Source organism: Panicum virgatum, chromosome 7N (genome assembly GCF_016808335.1).
Source record: "Panicum virgatum strain AP13 chromosome 7N, P.virgatum_v5, whole genome shotgun sequence".
NCBI classification, from domain to species: domain Eukaryota; kingdom Viridiplantae; phylum Streptophyta; class Magnoliopsida; order Poales; family Poaceae; genus Panicum; species Panicum virgatum.
Genome location: NC_053151.1, coordinates 45,081,904 through 45,102,661, shown reverse-complemented (window position 1 = coordinate 45,102,661; position 20,758 = coordinate 45,081,904). Strand labels below are relative to the sequence as shown.

The 20,758-nt window shown below is 47.1% G+C and overlaps 1 protein-coding gene across 3 annotated transcripts; it reads right to left on the bottom strand.

The window, feature by feature from the left end:
* Positions 1-319: 319 nt before the first annotated feature.
* Positions 320-5,468, bottom strand: LOC120682428 (serine/threonine-protein kinase CTR1-like). Of its 3 annotated transcripts, none has more exons than XM_039964339.1 (15): positions 4,856-5,463; positions 3,868-4,166; positions 3,420-3,564; positions 3,218-3,333; positions 2,762-2,970; positions 2,388-2,672; positions 2,272-2,312; positions 2,096-2,185; positions 1,913-2,013; positions 1,741-1,825; positions 1,558-1,656; positions 1,405-1,473; positions 1,188-1,319; positions 1,009-1,103; positions 320-872 (listed from the first exon to the last, which is right to left on the bottom strand). In XM_039964339.1, the coding sequence occupies exons 1-15, from the start codon at positions 5,330-5,332 to the stop codon at positions 791-793; spliced, it is 2,325 nt and encodes a 774-aa protein (XP_039820273.1). In that variant the 5' UTR covers positions 5,333-5,463; the 3' UTR covers positions 320-790. The 3 variants fall into 3 exon arrangements, with proteins under 3 accessions (XP_039820273.1, XP_039820274.1, XP_039820275.1); XM_039964340.1 differs by having other exon boundaries at positions 2,096-2,164; positions 4,856-5,462; XM_039964341.1 differs by lacking the exons at positions 320-872; positions 1,009-1,103 and having other exon boundaries at positions 1,226-1,319; positions 1,405-1,450; positions 4,856-5,468.
* Between the last annotated feature and the right edge of the window lie 15,290 nt (positions 5,469-20,758).

Here is a 20,758-nt window from a genome sequence, read left to right as displayed (position 1 = left end):
TTTTCTTCTTGGATTCGTCAGGAGGAAAGCTACAGGCCTTGCCATAGCGAGAGCATACCAGCCGCAAACACAGGAACGAGTAGAGTGACCGTACGCGTTTCCCCTCCCCATGGCGCCAACCGTACATCGCCTCCTTCACCTTCCGCCGTACAACAAGCAGCTGCTGCACCATCCAAGGAAATTTTGCCGATCCGTGTAGAGCCACGTCATCATCTTTGCATCATACTCTTTGTATTACTTGTAATGAGATGGACTGCTAGTGTTGGAACACAATGTGATATGTACATGTCAGCTTGCCAAATGACACTGGTCGAACGAAGAATCAATGCAGAACTGTTTCAGTTCCACCCAGATGTTTCCTGAAATTTTTGTTTGAGACCTGAATAGAAACTCTAAGCATATCCTGTGAGCTATTCTATTTGGCATAAAAAATGTGTTTCCTGTCCCCTAAAGCAACAGACTATTCAGTCCTACTGCACAACCAATAGAATCATTCAGAACATTCAGGGATAGCAGATATTCAGACCACCCTCCCAACCTGGGGCCTGCGGAACTTCTATTAGCACTAGAATCGCTGTACAAAGGCTACCCCAGTGCGGCATGGGAGAGCAAAAGCACAGATTTTTATTGGTTTTGCATGAGGTGGGAAAAAAGAAGAGTGACCTACCTATCGAACTCGAGGCAGCATTGCACTTGTGCTGCTTCAGCTATCATCGCATTGACAGAGGCAGAAGAGGAACGCAAAACAGAGGTGGAGACAAATGGCAACCAAGACAGCTTGCAAGGGTCCTCAGGAGCCTCCAAGAAGAGCCTTGAGTGACTTCTTCAGCGTATCCACGATGCTTGAAAACGAAGGCCGCTGCCTTGGATCACTGAAGAAAGAAAGCAAAATGAGATCATCATCGTGTTCTGAACAAAGCATACCTTCAACAGGCACAATTTGATCTTGCCACTTGAGAATAAGATTTGATCAGAATAAGCTTCTGGCTATTAATAAGAAATGCTTACTCATCCCAGCAGGATTCCACAAGAGCTGCAAGTTCTGGACTGGTATCTTTCGGAATTGGGAGCCTTCTGTTCTGAAATGCAACGGCTCCCACTACCTGCAAATGGTACCATAAGTAATGAATCAGAAACAAGGGCAATTTTCTGCACCAGGAGAACAATGTTAAGAGATGGAACGTTACCTGAGCAGGACCTAGGCCACTCCACGGTTGCTGCATTGTCAGGAGCTCCCACAAGATCACACCGAAGCTGTAAACATCACACTTCTCGTTGGATGGCTCGCCGCGGAGGAATTCTGGTGCCATCCATTCTGGCTGCAGTGCAAAAACACTCAGACGGTCAGAAACCAGTAAATTTAGTGTCAGATTGACTGTTTGAGCGCAGAGATATGAAACTTACTGTTCCAGCAACTGATTTGGATGATATGAAGGTGTTCGCCTTAAATCTGGACAAGCCAAAGTCACCTACCTGAAGTTGTATCAAGGAAAGTAAAGAAACAAAAGTAGAACGGTGGATCTGGATCATCCTAATCTATCTGGGAGGTGGACTAACCTTCACGGACCAGTTCTTGTCTACCAGCATGTTTGGTGTCTTCAGATCCCAATGCACAATAGGGGGATTCAGGCAGTGAAGATAGTTGATGCCTTTAGCCTGCATTGCACATACAGGACGTAGAGAGATCAGTGACATTTCAGAAGTTTGTCATGTCTAGAAGGAACACGATGTGATACGTACAACGTCTAGCGCCATGCGCAAACGGCGCTTTAGGTCCAGCATTTCTCCATTAGCTGCCTTGTTGATGAGGCGGAAGAGGCTCCCTCTGTTTACACCAACATGGTTCTCATTTACTCAAGGATGTCCAAATTTTCGTAACAAGTATGACAAATGAAATTGGTGGAAAATTTACCTCGGCAAATACTCTGTCACTATTGACAAATGTGGGCATTTTGTCACCGCACCCATGAACAATACCACATTCGGATGGCGGACTCGTTTCATAATAGCAATCTGGAAGCCATATGGATACGGTGAGATTTTGATTTTTATTTAGACGATAAGTTGGAAGTTTGATGGCAAATGGTAAATTGACCTCTCTGAGGAATTCTTTCAGCTGAGCTTCGCCAACATCCTGATCCGTAAGCACCTTTACTGCAACATCCTGCAGACCCCAACCTACAATCTTAAATTTATGATCTTCAAAGGACACTTAACTTAGTGCAAAAGTAAATAAAAATGGGTTTCGCAATGGTTGTTTGAGGTACTTACAGAGCCGTGCCAGTCTGCGCGATACACTGTACCGAAAGAACCTGCATTGTACCCCAGGAGTGATCAAATTCAGAGCACACAGTAAGCCAGTAGAAATCCTGGAGGCAAAGAAGTACCGGCGCCTACGCGTTCCTTGAGCTCAAGCTCCTCCCATGATATCTCAAGCCAATCTGCAGCAAAAGACGGCTCAATACTCAAGCATTTCGGAAGCGTGGCACCTGGGATGTCCTCCTTATTGCAATTCTCGGCACTGATGTCCATTGCCTTCAATTGCACCGATATGTCTACCATTGATATGCCATTGCAGTTTCCATTCTGCGTGATTTGACCGCAGTTCGGCAGCAAGCCTTCTTTGCTAGCTACCTGAACAGAGTTCTCCTCCGCGACACTACACCTAGCAACTACAAGTAGTATAGTATTGGATTATTGACCAGCCATATGGATGAATTGTCTGAATATTTTGAGTTGCTCGTGATAGTGGGTTGCGTACCTGAATACTGGGAATTTGCTATTATCATGTTGCGACGCTCATCCGCTATCTTTTGATTCCAGGCAGTGACCGGTGTAGTGTAGTTCCCTGAGCCTACTGTACACGAAGTCTTGAAAGGTGAAGGCACTGTGCAGAGCAACTGGCCGTTGATGGATGAATCTGGGCAGCTGATGCTTCCCGGCTCAACTACAAGGTCCACCACGTATTCCCTGAAGCCACCAGCAAAATTACTAACGAGATTGAGTCAATGCAGAACATAAAATAAACGTACTAATTACAAGCTCAATAACTCATTGGCATACGCCAACATCAGATTGTAGCAAGCCATTGAAATGCTCAGACTTCATAATAAGAGAAGCTACAGAAGAGCAGTCTTAACTCTTTACTGTCTCAGTTCTTGTTATGCTACATTGTATCTGTAAACGAAAATGACAAAGAACAGGTACAAGTACAGACCTCACATATCTCTTCTCACTATCGATTTTGACAAGGCAAGATGATCGGTGAGGCGCAGAGCAGTACTTGCAACCTTGCGCAATCCGGCATGGGAGGCCGATGAAATCTGCGAGTTCCTGAACATTTCCGGAGAAGCAGATGGTACTCTAAGCTTAACAGAAACCAACAATGGCTGGTGTTGCGTCTGACCGAAGGTACCTACCTTGAAAAGGATGGCCCGGTGCCGGCAGAACCCGATGGACAAGCCGCCAATGGGGACGACGATGCACTTCTGCCGCTTCCTCAGCTGCTTGCTCACCGCCTTCCACCGCATGTACAGGTCTCCATCCTCCGACCGCAACGCACCCCTTCACATGGAAAAGGGGGGAAAACACACGAGAGAGATAGAACGTCACATGAAGGTGGTGCACGTCAAAACTGTTGCGTTCACGTGCTCGGCTCCGCTGGTGACCACCGGGTTCATGGAACATGAAGGAACTACGAGCCTACCAGTCTAGCGATCGATCCAGGCATCTAGCACAGCTGCCTGGTGCACGGCGCACGAGCGTGGCATGTACGCCGCTGCTGGTAGCTCTACTTTTTTGGAAGCGAAGCAAAGGAGCACGGGCGACACGCCCATGCACAGCGCGGTCAGTGTGTGGTGTGCTCACCCCATGTGGTCGGAGACGAGGACGGCGAGGCGGCGGACGAGGTCGAGCGTGACGCCGAGCGCGCGGACGAGGTCGAGCGCGCGGCGCTCGAGGTCGAGGAGCACCGAGTCGGCGGCCTTGTCGACGAGCACCACCTCGAGCGAGGACTCGGTGGCGTCCACCGCCCGCAGCGCCGCCAGCGACGGCAGCCGGCGGCCCTCCTCCGCGGCGTTGCACATGGCCCACAGGTGCGGGTCGATGCCCATGATGTTGTAGAACCCGTGCGCGATCTTGTCGCCCCACGACAGGCACCCGTTCACCTGCAGCGCGCGAGAATGCATCGCCATTTCTGTCAGGTTCCTGATCAGGTCGTCTCGTCTCACACACTGCTACCAATATATGACTCATAGGAGCAGTTGCAAGCGCGAGATCGTCGTCGTCGGTCATCACTGAACACTACGACTAATTAAGCTTGCTCCAACTTGCAATAAAAGAGCAGGTGCAGCGGCGCATCGAAATAAAAATGTCAAGGGAGGAGGAGAGACTGATCTGCATCATTTGCAATCAGTAGTGTGCTTGTTCTTTGGTTATGCGCGCGCGAGAATATAATACCAGCCCACCAGCTCCAAGCGACTGCATCATCGATCTTCATGGAGATACGGCCACTAAGGAACCACTACTCCTAAACCACTTGTTAACCCAGTAAATAAATGCAGCAAGTGTAAGAAACAAATAACAGCATGTGCCTAGTACAGACACTCAAAGAGATGAGCAGAACAGAAACAAAATTTCAGCAAATTAATTAGCAAAAGCTAATCCGCCCCAAAAATCTGTATGATTCCATCAAAACAGCAACGAAGAATTTTGTTGTGTCAGAGAAGCAAGAATAGCAGGAGTTGAAAAGCTTGTGCAGGAGTATGCGTTTCTCTCTCTTCACGCATTGCACCACCAATCCATCATATATGGATATATGCTCATGTGTACAACTGAGACTGTATGATCCACGTACCCAGAGCCGGTAGGAGACGGCCTCCGGATCATCCGCGCCGTCGCCGGCATCCCCGGGGCCGCAGCCGAGGAGGAGCTCGGGCAGGGCGGGGTTTCCGGCGAGGAAGGCCTGGGAGGTGAGGCGGATGGCGAGGGAGAGCTGGAGGTAGTACCCCTCCCTGGCGCGGCGGACCCACGTGTCCCTCCCGGCGCCGGCTTCTTTGGCGGCGGTCAACCGGGCGGAGCCCGGCGCCGTGGCGGTGGAGGAGGCGGCGTCGCTGGACGCGGTGAAGGCGCTCCCGGCGCTCCACTCCGCGGACGCTGGGGCCGCGGGCGCGTCCGCGACGGATGAGGCTGCTGCGGCGGCGGCGGCGGACTGGAGCAGCGCGTAGTCCGCGGCGAGGAGCGGCAGCCGCGAGTCGTCCGCGGCGAGGTGGAACGCGGCGGCGGGAGGTGGCGGGGGCAGCGTCGGGTTAAGGGCTCGGCGGCGGTGCGGCATGGCCGGAGGAGGGCTGACGCATGGAGATGGTGGCCGGTTGCCTATTGCCCAATCGGGGTTGGAGAACGGAGAGAGAGAGGGAGGGAGGAGGCGAGGCGAGAGAGGTGGGCTGTGTGAAAAGGAGTTGAAAAACTTCCAGCGGAGGGGGAGCGACATGGAGGTGGGTTGGGTTGCAACTTGCATGTAGGTCCTTTTTCGTTGCGTATTTTTCCTGTTGAGTTTTTATTTTGTCTATCCGTTACTGTCATCCTCTTTTCTTATGCTCGCTTTGAATAACGCAGCGGTGTATACCCGTCTAGACTTGTGTATTGACTATTGAATCTCTAAAGTACAGTGCGGCTGTATACTTTAAGAAGGTAAAGTATTGGGTGTATGGTAAAATAATAAATCTTTAATTGATTTTCATTTAGTATCGAATCCATAACATCAAGTCGGTTTGTGTTATGCTCCTAGAGGTTTAACTCCTAACTATTTATAATCCAAGCATGTATTTTATTATGCATATAACTACATATAGTAGATCATGTAGTCAGAGGAATCCTACCTTAACTAATGTATGGTAATGATGGTACTAATAATAATTGTAGTACCAATCATCATAAGTAAGTTTAGACTTATACTCCCTCCATATAGAAAATAGAAGACGTCTAGGACAGCGACACGGTCTCCAAATCATAACTTTAACTATTTAGTTTTACAAATATTTGTTGAAAAATGGTATATGTATATTCTTATAAAAGTGTATTTTAAGATAAGTCTATTTATATGATTTTCACTTTTCAAACTCAATAACTTAAAAGTTAATTATGATTTATATTTCCAATGTTTGATCTAAATCTTGTCCAAAACGACGTTCTTTTCCTATACGGAGGGAGTATATAGTCTATATTTGTGCTCAATTGAATTATGATTAATTGAAGAATATATCGCTAGGTAGAAGCAACTATGATATACACGTAAATAGTATTTTAGATGATCGAACAAATATAGATTTTGAAATGCGATAAGCTATTGTAGATTGTAGAAACGTGAACAAAAAAGCCCTAAGGCTTTATCAACATAGCTCACTCACACAACGCGAAAAGCGCCCCCACCCCAAATCGGCAACACCACGAGGGCGCGCGAGCAAAAAGCCGAACCGCCTCCCTCCCCATCTCGTCCCAGCAGCACCCCCGGCCTCGGACAGGCCCGCGCGCGTACAGTGCCGGCCGCGGGCCGCGGCCACCCACCACCCCGGTGCACGTGTGCGGGAGCCCGTGCGGAGCCGCCGCGTGTGCCGGGGCGGGACACCCGTCACCCGCCGGAGCCGTCGAGTCAGCTCGTGGTGGCGCCGCGTGATTCGCCGATCCGCGCCGTCATTTTCAGCCCTGGCTTGGCTGCCCGCCGCGGCCGGGCCGGGGCCTGGAGGCTGGAGCAACGGCACCGGCCGGGGGCGCAGGTCGGCGCGCGTGCTGGATGGCTTCGCTGCGTCCGAGACCCCAGCAGCCAACAGCCGGTGGCCGCCGCCCGCCGCCGGGGCGAGCACACTTGCATTGCACACGCTTGACTAGCAGCTGGCAGCCGGCACGTTCCTGCGTGGTGCTTGACAGCAGGTGAAATCTAGGTGGGGGGAATGGGGTGCGCCGCAGAGCAAGTAGCGCACGCGTCTGAGCTTTCAGAGGCTCTTTCTAGTGCGACGCTAGTGGAAGGTGAATCATGGAAATGTATGGCTCTGTAATTTTTGCAAGTTAACAACCGTCCCCGGGCCGGCGTGGTGCCTGATGACATGTGGAATAATTCAGTAGTTAGTATTGCGGATGGATCTTTGCATTATTATTTAACTCTAATATTTTGGACAATATAGTAAAATCTCTATAGTCAGGAAAAAAATCAAAATGATAGTGATTATTAACGGTCATGCCGGCTTGGCAAAGCGATTGATTTACATGTCTTACTGTGAAATGCTACTTCCGTGTAACATATGTACTCTCTCTGTTCCAAATTATAAGTCATTCCAAGAATTTTGGAGAGTCAAAATTTTGATTTCATACAATAAAATAATAGCATTTACGATACCAATTAAGTATCATTAGATTCTTTATTAGTTATATTTTTATAGTATACCTATTTGATGTCATAAATCTTCGTATTTTTCTCTATAATTTTAGTCAAACTTTGAAATGGTTTGACTCTCCAAGATTTTTAAAATGACTTGTAATTTGGAACGGGGGAGTAATATGTTATCGTCTCCTTACAATTCACTTGCTTATGCGAATGAGAAAGAAAACCTATAGTACTATACAAAGGCCGGTGACGATACGTAGGCTTACTATTTGTAGCAGTACTTGTTTTTTTGTAGTAGCAGTAGTAGTACAAGTACGCTCAACTTGTACAATAAGTTAAGGAAAAGGCCAATCTTTATGCCTCGAGAATTGTGCCGCTATACTGTTATGAAATGTGAAGGAACCTAATTCTTCTATGGTAACCACTACTTTGAGAGAAAAAAATTTGCTAATTGCAAATATTAAAATGACCGGGAGAGAGGAGGCTCGTGACCCTTTTCCCCTTTTTAGAAAACTGGTTCCTAGGGAAGATCCGTGTTGAGATGCTCTCTTCGCCTGAATAATGCCGTTCTGCTGTGTACGTAAACCCTTTCTCGAGTGAGTTCCTGTCATCCTTTTATATTTTGCCGTCTTCCCGTCTGCAGCAAATAGGATTTTTTACACAGCTTTCACACAATGACACAGCACATCCCATATTCCCATGGGTGGAAACTGCAAATGTTGATGACTCTTGGGTGCCGGAACGCTAATGAGAAAATCAAGAGGGGCCTGGCTCTAATCAGCTAGCTAACGTTTACGGCATCACCACTGTAGTCGGCAGTGGCTACAGACTTTCTTGAAAAGGACGGGCGCCATATATAGTTTTCTTTGAACCAACAAACTTGTCATCATGACCTAAGTGATGTTAACAGCCATTCTCAAGAACTGGCAAAGCCATCTCTGCCTCTATGAGCCTATTGTGATTTGTGAAGTGAAAAGCATCCAAATCTTGCTTCTGGTGACGCAACAAAGCCACACAGATTTAAATATCTCACAACTTGACCGCTAGTGGCTGGCATTAGTTAGCAACCACCAAGTTCTTTAATGATGCAGCTAGCTAATGGAGGCCATCAAGAGAAACAGAGACCCCTGGGGCTAGGCATGTGAGGGAAGGTGGTTGGACTTTGACCGAGACAATGTTTTGGAACATGCACAGAAATAGAAAGCAAGGAGAAGTCTATTTCTGGCTGAGATCTCTTTCACTTTCTGGTACCAAGTCTAGCTCAACATCCAAGGAACAAAACTGACCACTTTGTGGTGAACATTTGTAGGGGCTTGATAGGTCACTAGTACATGCAATGCATAGGCTTGGAAGCCATATTTTCTTTGCTTTGCTTTGCTTGGAAGCTAAAATCCCAGGGCAGATGCTTGAGTTTTATCTAGTTATGGTCAGGAACACAAGCAAAAGGCTGCAACCTTATCACTTTTGTTGAGAAATCATATCTCAGTTATCATTATAAAGGTTATCTGCTTTGGGTATATCATGAGCAATGATTTCCCCCCATCATTTTGCATTGTTGCAAGGTTTTTTTCCTTAAAGAAACAATGTTGCAAGTTGCAGTTGTACTGCTGTGTGTACTTCGCGGCGGGGCAAGCATTATTTGTTTTTTTAACGAACAACACTCCACGAGTGCGTTTCTATTAATATAGCAGAAAAAATACAAGATTATGTCCCTGGGAAGCCATAATCAGGAAAAAAGAAAACATCACGGCAACAACACCGGCGGGTTAGATTGGGGCCTCAACACTCGCCAAACTCAGCTCGATTCAAACTCAGGCTAGTCGGATTGGAACGTCGACACAAGCCACACCACATGTCTCAAACGAGACAACTCAGTCCGGTCGGATTGGGACATCAACGCGAACAAAACACAGGGCGATGGAGGCAGAAAGAAAGCATAGCCGCTGCGACTAACAGCCTTTCTCATCTTCTGAAGTCACCGTTGAGCCATGGCCTCAAGTCGATTGGGAAACGAGAGGAACAGACAACACCACACCGAGAAGACCACCGCCATGCGGGACCTGCCGCCGTAGTGCCATTGCAACATCGTACATCATCTGGCAGGGTGGAACCATCGAATCCGGACCGCACGCAGGCCGCCTCGCAGTCGCCACCACGAAAACACAACGCGCGGGGGCCTCGCACATCCGCCGTTGGACTCCTCGCTCTCGTCGCCTCGCCGAAGACACCGCACGCGGGGGCCTCGCCACTTCCGCCACAGTACTCCGAGTCGCGGATTCGTTTATAATGTCGCCACCAGGATGAAGAACAATGATGCCCCGCTTCCACGAACCCCGTCGATAGCCGAAACCACGCCCTCCGGACGACAGCATCTCGTTGCGAAGCCCGCGTACCAGCCACCGCCGCCATGGTAGCAAACCAAGTTGTCGCTAGCGCCGTCTTTCGATGATGTACCACACCGGAGTCACCGAGCAAGGTTGAACGACCCGCCGTAGTCCGCTGCAAGCCAAGTTGTCCTATGACATTGGTGCCGCAAGCGCCATCCTTCGACGCAGTCCCACGCCGCACTGACGATTGCCAGGCAATGCCAGCCGCCGCAGTCCGCTGCAAGCAGCCCAAAACTAACGCCCATACGACAACCCCTGGCCTCCAATATGATTTCGGTCGCCGCCGCAGAATTCAACAACCCCCTTTGAGTTTGCATCTTGCATTGAGCCGCCCCGCCAAGCCACTGTTCATCCACCGGCTAGCCAAGATGGGTCTCCACCAATGACGCCTCCAAGAAGGTAGCAACGCCAATGGCGCCGCCGTCGCTCGTCCCACTAGAGGACATGTTTTTCACCCAGAGAAACAACGCCGCAGGGACGGGCTCCAAGATTACGCCCCCAACAGGGGAACGACGCCCTCGGGCGCCGTCATTATCGCCGACGGCAGGCTTTCGCCCGGAGAATCCCGTCCCAGTTGCGTGCCCACAACCCGGCAAAGCACAGCAGCAATCCCTGGGCCGGCGTTGCCATCGTGCCTCCCTGCACTGCGGCCATCTCGCATCATCATGTTGCCTCCACATAGCCACCCTCCACTGCCGTCGAGCAGGCCCCCGCGCAGGCCGCCGCCAGCCGCACCTCCATGGCATCGACGGGGAGGCCACGGGCATGCCACCCCCGGCCACAGCAACCCGCCACTGCCAGGTGCCGAAGGAAAGAAGGTCGCCAGCACTCCTCGCTGGCCCCGGCGCGCCATCCAGGGCGAGGACCCGAAGCTTGAGCCGCCGCCGCCACAGATCCGCCACCATGGCTGCCAGATCCGGTCGTGGAGACCCCGGCTCCGGACTCGTCGGCCACCAGCGCCGCGCACCATGGCGGCCACGCGCACGGACCGCACCTCCCAGCTCGCGCCGTGCACGCATGTTGACCGGCCGCCGCCCGCCGCCCGCACAGGGCTCGCCCGTGCGCGCACGGCCGCGTCGCTCCGCCTCGGGGCCAGCTTACACACAGCTTCACACAGCGCCGCCGCGGCCACGGCCGGCCACCGCCCCGCACCCGCACCCGCCTAGATGAGGGCACGCAGACGACTCCCACGGCAAGAGACCTCGCCGCCGCCATCCTAGGGGCCGCGCGGACTTCCAGCGAGCCTCTCCGGCGACGGCGAGGGCAGGGGAATGAGGGGGTGGGCGATGGCGGCAGCTAGGCGACGGCGGCAGCTAGGCGACGGCGTCGCCACCCGAGTCGCCCGAGCGGGTGGGCGACGCGGGGGCCTGCTCAAGAGAATTTCGACAGCATTATTCGTATTCAAGGTACAGAAAGTTGCAACATATTTATTGGGTTAGTCAATAATTGGTCTCTCTCTGGAAACTTCAGTCAACTTTTGTATTTGTGAAACATTCAGATTCCTAAGTTCCAAATTTGCGCATATATATATAAAGAAGTGTGAATATTGTAGTTTTAGAGGCCGTACTGTCTTCTAATATTTTTTTTTTTGCATTTTATCCTTCACTCTCAGTCTCTCACCAGTTATGCCTAGGCCAGAACATCTATTATATTATTAAGAGAGTGTTAAAAGAAGCCACCACATTCGTCGAGAGAGTCTAGAAATTCCCACATTAATCTAAAAAAAAGAAAGATTTGCACCGTTGGATTTTATGAAGATCTAATGGTTCAAAGTAACTCAAGAGTTCATATCAAATATGATTAATAAATAGCTAAATTTGGATTTAAAAAATTAAGGAAAATTAGGACATAACAAAGAGTCCATGCCCGAATACAATTATTAAATAGCTTAATTCCAAATTAAAACAATAAGGAAATCATGCCTTAACCAAAGGTCCATGTTGAATAAATTACTAAATAGGCAAATTCAGAATTATAAAATTAAGAAAATTAGCATTATCACTTGACAAAAAATTAATATTGGCTGAATAGCTAAATTAAAAATTAAAAGTATAAAATTCTATTGTATTATTAAGGGAGTGTTAAAAGAAGCCACCACGTTCGTCGAGATGGTCTAGAAATTTCTACATTAAAAAATTAAGAAAAATTAGGACATGACAAAGAGTCCATGCCCGAATACAATTATTAAATAGCTTAATTCGGAATTAAAATAATAAGAAAATTATGCCTTAACCAAAGAGTTTATGTTGAATAAATTATTAAATAGGCAAATTCAGAATTATAAAATTAAGAAAATTAGCATTATCACTCAATAAAAAATTAATATTGGCTGAATATCTAAATTAAAAATTAAAAGTATAAAATTATATTATATTATTAACGGAGTGTTAAAATAAGTCACCATGTTCGTCGAGAGGGTCTAGAAATTCCTACATTAATTAAAAATGAGAAGGATTTACACCGTTAGATTTTATGAAGATCTAACTGTTCAAAAAACTCAAGAGTCCATATCCGATTAATAAATAGCTAATTTTGAATTTTAAAAATTAAGAAAAATTAGGACATGACGGAGAGTCCGTGCCGAATACGATTAGTAAATAGCTTAATTCAAAATTAAAAAATATGGAAATTAGGACTTAACCAAAGAGTCCATGTTGAATACAATTACTAAATAGGAAAATTCAGAATTATAAACTTAAATTGGCGTCAAATATGACTAATAAATATATAAATGCAAGAACTAGAATAGAAAAAAAATATTGTTGATGTGTGTAGTGATTGAGAAGCATATTAAGAAGGAAAATAGCTAAATAAATAGTATAGGTCAAATGAAATAATAAAAACCAAAATTTGATTTCATACCAAATAAAGTTAATAAATACTCACCATTTAATTTAATTAAGGTCTAACAGTCCAAATTGGCCAAAAGAGTCCATGTCCAATTTAATGAAGATGCAATATTATAAACTACTCAAAAGTGTTTGTATCCAATTAATTTAAATACAGAGTCCACATGACATAAAAACTCACATTACCATTTATGTCTCGCATTAACTCTCCTTAAAGATGCAAACAAAATATGGCAGCAGCATAAGCATGACAGCGCGATCATAGTTGTATTGTATCTGTACAATAGAAATAGATAATTGCTTTCAAAAATCTTCGGAGCGCCCTACACTATGGCGTGACCATAGTCTTTGCTCGAGATTCCGAATCACAACTTTTTGAGTCTCAAGAAGGTCCTGGGTACATGCAGCTGCATAAAGCACACTGGATTCTACTTAAAATCATTGCCGAACTCAATCAATCCATTTCTTCTAGAGCAACCAAACATCAAGGTAGGGATGAAAAAATAATGACGATGCACAGAGTTTCAGATAGTGCAATTTATTGCAACACCATCAGCGCCTTATGATTTTCAGTGTGGGCCAATAAATACGCATGCCAATCAATGTGAGAGAAATATCTGCTGAATAACCAATGCTTTCTCCAAACAAGAATTATCATTGTAAATGTTGCTTATTCCTGAACAACTTCAGTTATACAAACTACTCTGATGGTGGTCAACGAAGATTCATCATTCTGTGGGCATACAAATAGTTCCATACAAGTAATCATCGCTGGGATAAAGAGTAAAACACCGAAACCTATAAATAAATGTGATTGCTATTAGCTCAATCTAAATAGGGCATGGGGAAAAATCAGGGGCTTAGTCGTTTGAGGAATCAAATAGCATAAACAATTCTTAACATCATTATCCCTGTCTAATCTTTTATAAGTACATAAAAAAACACTAGGCACGAAACACAAATGTGATCTATACCTCTAAAGAAGTAAAGGATAAAGAAGCAGCAAAGTTGAACGTGTAAGGAAAGTAGAAAAAGGAGAATAGAAAAAGAAGGCAAGAAAAATGAGAAAATGAGAGCAAAAGAAAAGGACAAAAGTGAACTTATTGGTTTAGTCTATAAATAATATCATTAGTCACCACTATGTTATTTCATATGAAGTTATGTTATTACAAAAATCATATTATAGATTATGAGAAAATATTAAATTATATCCATGGCACGTTGGACATTTGACATCTTCCATATGTTCATGAAAAAAATAGGAGAAGCGGTTCTACCGAACGGTTTTCAAAACAACTCTATATCCATAAGAGAAGCTGCTCCATCAAAGAAGCTACAACCGGAGTTATTTTAGCCACAACTTCAGGCCTGGAGCCCTGATAATCTATCCCAAAGTTGATTGCCTACAATACAAAACAAATGTACGTTGTCGCTGCTCCTCTTTCCTAAAAAAAACAAAAGCCCTGAGGCACAATACTAAATGGGGAACTTCTCCACTACATGCATCGGACGCAATACACACTAATCGATTTTAAATATACGGAGGAACATAATGGAAGACAGAGAAATCAATAGAAATAGCTAGAGAAAATGGAATATAAAGAAAAGAGTTAGAAACAACAACAAAGATATATGGGAACATATTAGGTGCAAACCAACTTCTCCGTGCAAACCGTGCAAACTCCAATCTGGGCCACCAAATCAACATCCAGGGGGCAGAGGGAGTGGAAGGGGGGATTTGAACTATCTATCACCGAGATGACACAACTCTAAAGTAGGCCAATTTATGCAGTCATATGGGCTAAAAACTAATAAATTGTGCAGTAACCAAAGTGGAAAAAATAATAATAGGTTTGATTAAGTAAAAAATTTGAAACATATATGCATTAGCACACATATTTATAAGTTTTGCATAACATTTATTTACCAAAGTCATCTAGAGGCCCCAACTTATTTTTTTAAAATAAATTTTTTGTCCAATCCATGATCATTTTTATTTCGCTCCCGTGATGAGTCAGATCTAGGTCTGCTAGATGCTATTTAAGTGCTCTAACAACTACACTACATATATTTTTGCTAAATAATAATCAAAATATTGCAAGATACAAATCGAACTCCAATATCTAAGTTACAGATTGTTGGCAAGTATAACTAACACATACATTTAAATATATTTCACAACTACTTATAAATTTTTTATAAATACAAATATGTACAGTATGCATCCAAGGTGACCCAAAATTAAATTCAATCCTCAAATTTAGATTTTGCAAGTTAAAGTACTGGAATATACAACTATAATATAGAACAAAGCAACTTAAAATTTGATGATTGACATGAACTCCTATGCATAGAAAGCTGCATGTAGTATTCAACAAGAGCAAACGAGAGGTAAATAAATTATCAAATACATCTCTTCTGTCAATATAAATTTTTTTAAAGAATTAAATAAAAAACTAGCTACCCGCGCTATTAGCGCGGGCCACCTTGCTAGTTTTTAATATTGAGAAGTGGCATCAAGCTTATTGCAAGTTGGGGGTGGCACTGATTGGCTATCCAACTAATTCTGTGATACATAATTTCCTATATATTCTTCACCACCAAAAGTTTGTATACGTTTAAATATCTTGTACGGCTCTCAACGCCTTGCTTTGATTATTCCTGCAAACACAAAGTATGGAGCTCTCCGAATTCAGATACAAATTTTGTGATAACCCGTGGTTCAAACGACGAACCTAACATGTTGAGTCATTTTCTTGCCAAATCTTGCCACAAGTACGACTACACAATTTCAATTCAGTCGAAAGAGGGACCCGCATGCAGCATTACCTCATCCAGCCATGCCTTAATCATCTCCATCCCAGTCTGCACCTTGGTCATTATTTCTGATCGTACATGAAGTTGGTGACAGCAATCACATTAACCTGTGGAAAACCAAGAACTCCAGACTTGTGCAGAGATCCCACAGTAACAGCGGGGCAACGCATGATCGATGTGCGCCGATGTCGGCCACGCTCCGCAGGCGCTTTTCGGCCTTTCTTGCTCGATCGACAAAAGGAATGATACAGAAACTGAGCATATACTAAACATTTGCCAAATCTTCAGTAGCATCAGTGTCCGATCAGAAATTCAGAACCCGTTTGTCGTGGCTCTAGAAAGGAGGGCCACAGCCGGGTGGCGTAGTACACCCGTCTAATCCCTGAGGGTGGATACTCGGGAAAGTGCAAGCTATTCGTCAGATCTACTCATGAAGCAAGAACACATGAGCACTCGGGGATTTTAGAGTGGTTCGGGCCGCCGGAGTGTAATACCCTACGTCCACTGAGTGTTGTATTGTTCTTGTGTCTATGGATGAGTTTATCCTCTGCCTCCCAGTCCTCTTTTGAGCTTGAGTCCTTTCCTAACGGGCGTCTCCCTTTTATAGAGCAAGGGGACGCGTACACTGGTGTTGGATCCCGACAGGTGGGCCCAACGAGGATGTATACCACAAAATAGACTACAGTGGTTGAGGATCTCCTCGTCGGATATGCTTCATCACCCTGTAGGCACTCTCACCGAGGGGGGTCTTCATCTGTCCCTTCGGCGAGGCACCCGTTGAGGTGGTGTAGGTTGCGGCGTAGACTGCTGGGTCTACCGCGTAGGCGTTATGATACTCCGTCGCCGAGTTGTCGTGTCTAACTGGCGTGGCAGACTAACGCGCGTGGCGTGAGTGGTGCCAGCGGCTGTACTGTGCACCTCGGTAACTCGCGACCAACAGTACAGCCTGGCTAAAGTCTTCTCGGGCTCTGCCGTGGCAGAGCGCACTTAACGTCTCTTGCATTGAATGCTGTATGTGGGCAAGTCTTCCCGAGGAAGCTTGTCAGCCGTGCGCGCGTACCTGCGCCTGCGGACACGTGGCGGCTCCGGACCCCCCCAGTCGGGGTGTCTGTTCCCTCCCTGCTGAGGGGTCCGGATAGTATATGGGGGTCCGGGACCCCATGGGAGGTCCGGGGCCCCGGCTGTTTTTGGCTGAGTGCTTCCTTCTCTGGGACACGTGGCGTCATCGGACCCCTCCCAGAGCTGGGAGCGGGTCCGGGGCCGTTAGTCCGGTGAGATGGAGTCGGACCCCTGGGGTTCGGCTGGTCAGCTCCTTTGGGCGTAGTTACAGACAGCTACACGAATTTAACAGAGAAGGTACCGACACCGTTCTTCGCTTGCCCCTGTGTGAACTCGACAAAAGCGTAGGAGTATATCATATGCAGCGCAAGGCGAATGCTGCTGCTGCGGCAATTGGCCACGATCCCCATGATTGCAGTCAGCCCGTGGCATGCAGCTCGCAAGGCCCTCCTCTTTTTGGGCACGCACGCACACGCATTGGGATGCAGCTCTGTAAAGCGATGGAGATGGAGAAGCAGCGTATGCATGGTAAGATAAGAGTCGTCTCGATACGGCAACAGCCAACAGACAGATGGGAGCATGGAGGGCAACATGCCGGCTTCGGTGCCTTCTTGCCGTGGACTTGTGGCCGCCACCGGGTCCGACTTCTACTACGTTTTCTTCTAATACTAAGGGACTTTCTGATAGTTGAAAGAAGGCTTCTACGAATGCAGCAGATCCATGACGGCACAGTGTCATGCACTAACAAATTAAAATTACTGCAAAAAAAAAAACTAGAGCACTTTGGAGCGGCATTGTGTTGGCACTTTGGAGCACTTTGTTCCCATGCATGTTCGGCGATTGCGTTGGCACAATGAGTAACCTTTTTCAAGGAAGACATTCATGCATGTAGTCTCCAATCCGATCATTAGTTTTGTTTTTTACACCAACTTTATCTTGGGCTATCAGGGCATCCGCCTCCCCATCCGATCCCTTCATGTGCTGTGCACACATGACTTGTTTATGCCAGCTGAACGATTGCTAAACCTAGATTCGGCTTGTCTCTTTGCTTTGTGCGCTAACCTCTAGCCTATGACTAGCCTCGTCATCTATCTTTGTATACTCCGGTCAAATCACAATCAAGCAATATGCATTAGTGTAAGCAAACCGGCCCATACGTATTAAGAATTATATTGCTAGGCAAGCAAGATTTGGGAAGATCTAGCATGTTATTGGTCTGCAGTGTCCTATGGCTCTAGTCCACTAGCTCTAAGTTTGAGGCACAAGTATCTTATGAGGGGGTGGGCCCACGCGCAATTGCTGGAGTTAGATATTTGTCCTCAACCAATGGGGCATTTGTGATGAGAGGATAAGTGCTCGATCACAAATAATTAATGGAAGGGGGTCAGCAGCATAGCAGTACGGCATGCGTGTAAACAATCAATTCAAGTGCCTGTGCTTTTAGCGGCACAGGAGCAATGAGAGAAGTGCTCCTGCTGCTGCTGTTGGTGCTGCATGATTTTGAAGCGTCTATGCGTGGTGGCAAGCTCATCGCCTTTTTAGGGTGTTATGTCTATACGTGCGTACTCCCTCCGTATTGGTAAAAGAAGTCGTTTTGGACATGTTTTGGGTCAAACATTGGGAATATAAATCATCAATAACTTTTAAATTGTTGAGTTTGCAAATGTGAAAATTATATGAATAGATTTGTCTTGAAAATACTTTCATAAAAATATACATATCTCACTTTTCTATAAATATTTTTATAATGATAAGGGGTCAAAGTTATGTTTTGGAGACCGTGTCGTCATTGTCCTAAACAACTTCTTTTACCAGCACAGAGGGAGTATGTTGGTAAATTAGTGCATCAAAGTCAGTTTGTAGGCCATTTCTCGTTGGAGTTAGTGCTCCAATTTCCCAGAACTTCAGTAAGCTCGAGAATGTCCAACAGGAGGAAAGGAAAAGGGAATTGGCAAACTAGAGTCTCAGCCAATGGGGCCGATAAAATGTTCTTATTCTTCCTTACTCCTTAGCTTAATCATCAAATGGCTAAGCGGAAAGTTAACATGAAAAGCTGTTCCAGCTCTCATCATCATCAAAACCGGCTTATAGTTTTTATATCTCCCTTCTTTTTTTGAAGGATCGAATACTCTTGAGCATCGTCGTCGGGCGCCCGATCGGCAGTTGATGGATCGTTCTTGGCCGTGCAACTTGACAGCGCTGTCATCTCCAGCACGTACACATGCATTCTGCCTCCTACACACCTGAAAGCAAGCTTGGGCGCGCTGTCGGCCTCGTTGCTCCAACGCGAGGACGCTCGAGGAGATCGGGGTGGACGGTATTTGAAATCTCCCGTCCACCCCTGGAATAAAACTTTCCAATCAAAAAGGAGACGAAAAATTCTGAATTAAATTGTACGGGGATGTCATGAAGAAACATCACATGAGATTTCAGGGTCGTCGTCCGTGATCTGTGCAGGTTGGGAAAAATGAGAAAATTACAGTCTCGGGATGGATGGTATTTAATAACCTCCACCCCTGATCTCGCTAGCTAGCTTCTCTTGTTTTCCGCTCCACGGCACGGGATGCCCAGGCTGTAGTAAGGCGACGGTCCACTGACACTGCCCAACAGACGAAGACGAGCCACCACTAAACCGACGCCGGATCGGAGGCCACGCACGCGGTCACCAGTTCACCACTCAATCTCGCCACCGGCAAGCGAGGCGTCCAAGAGGACTAGAGGAGGCTGCGCCGCGGCGGTGGTCGAGTTCACGTCCGGCCCGTATGCCCGCGACAAGGCTAAAGGCCGGCTAGCCCGTTCCCACCTGCAGCTGCAGGTTCCTCCATCCCCGTCCGGCGAGGCCGCGGAGCCGCGTGGCGGGAAGGAAAAACGTCACGGCATGCAGATCAGGCACCTGGCAGGCTTCCAAAGCGGGACACGCGGGCATGACCATCAGTGAAAGAATTTGGCCTTGCACGCGGCCATGTGCTCTCTGGCAACGCTGAGCGCGGCGGCGGCCGCGAGCGCCATGGCGAGGCACACGCCGCACACCGAGCGAGCAGCTGAGAACCCGCACGGGGGGTGGACGGTATTTGATCTACCGTCCGGGGTTGATGTCCTAGAATCGTCGGATCTGCAGCCTACGGCCGAAATGCGACTTGACTACAGCGACACCACTAGAGCTCTCTGGGCCAAATCGTAGGCCCATGTTCCCGAGCCGGGTCTTTTCGTTTGCTAAGGCCCATATCATATCCTGGCGCCGCTGCGCAGCTGGGCTGGAGCCGGACTTTCAACCCGCCCGAAAAAAAATCCGACTCGATCCGATCCGATCAAACGACGGGTCGGGTATGAGCCGAAATATTTGATCCAAAACTCAAAAAATCCGATCCAATTCGAAAATTACACGCAAAATTGCAGATCAACCCAATCCAAACCGAATCAGATCCGATCATATCATGGGCCAGGCATGGATCAACATTTTTTTGACCCGAAATACGAAATGACCCGATCCGAACCCGACCGGATAGGTGATTAGGTCTAGCAGAAGGCTTGCATGCCTGACGGTCCTCCGGGCGCCGGTCACCTCCGTCCGGCAGCTCGTCGCCGGCGGCTGGCACGAAGGGCACGATGTCGTCGTTCCAGCCTCATGCTGCCGCCCCGAAGCTCTGCGCCGCCGCCGGCTGCGGCTTCTTCAGCAGCCAGGCCACGCCAGGCACGACATGTACTCCGTATGCTACAGGAAGTACACCGCTCGTCGGCAGGGGTTCAGGCAGCGTCGTCTATTGCGCACACGCTGCCACGCGTCTCCCTGACGTCCACCCTGAACACTGACACGTGGGACCGGGCTCACATGTCAGTAAACCCTGTCCGCTGCAGGCCCAGGTTGTTAGGTCTAGCCCACGTGAAATTTTGCTGCTGACTTGAAAAGGCTAATTGGGCCTCCGACGACAACGCTTTAGAAGTTAAGGGTTTAAGCAAGTTGAATGATGTAGCTATGGGCCTAAAAAGAGTTAAATTTCCTCGCAAAAAAAGAGTTTATTTGGAGTATTAATTTAACTTGGGAGTGAAAAACGTCTGTAGGGAATAAAAGCAAACGCCACCTTCGTTAGCAATTCAAGCGTTTAGAGGTTATCTAGTTTCTATGCAGGAGTTTGTTAACGAGCACAGAGAAGAGGTCGAAATGTGCAGGGGAAGAATTGACTGACATGGCGTCAAGTTCAATTTAGGACGGTAGACGAGTTCAGGTTCAGTTTCGATTGTGTATATTTACTATCTCAAGTTCAGGTCTAATT

Bases quoted from the DNA above. Each gene is read 5' to 3' on its own strand.
- LOC120682428 (XM_039964339.1), bottom strand. From the start codon at position 5,332: ATGCCGCACCGCCGCCGAGCCCTTAACCCGACGCTGCCCCCGCCACCT. The intron at 4,167-4,855 runs GTACGTGGATCA...CGCGCGCTGCAG, and splicing joins CCGTCTCCTACCGGCTCTGG to GTGAACGGGTGCCTGTCGTG. The intron at 1,657-1,740 runs GTACGTATCACA...TGTGCAATGCAG, and splicing joins TGCGCATGGCGCTAGACGTT to GCTAAAGGCATCAACTATCT.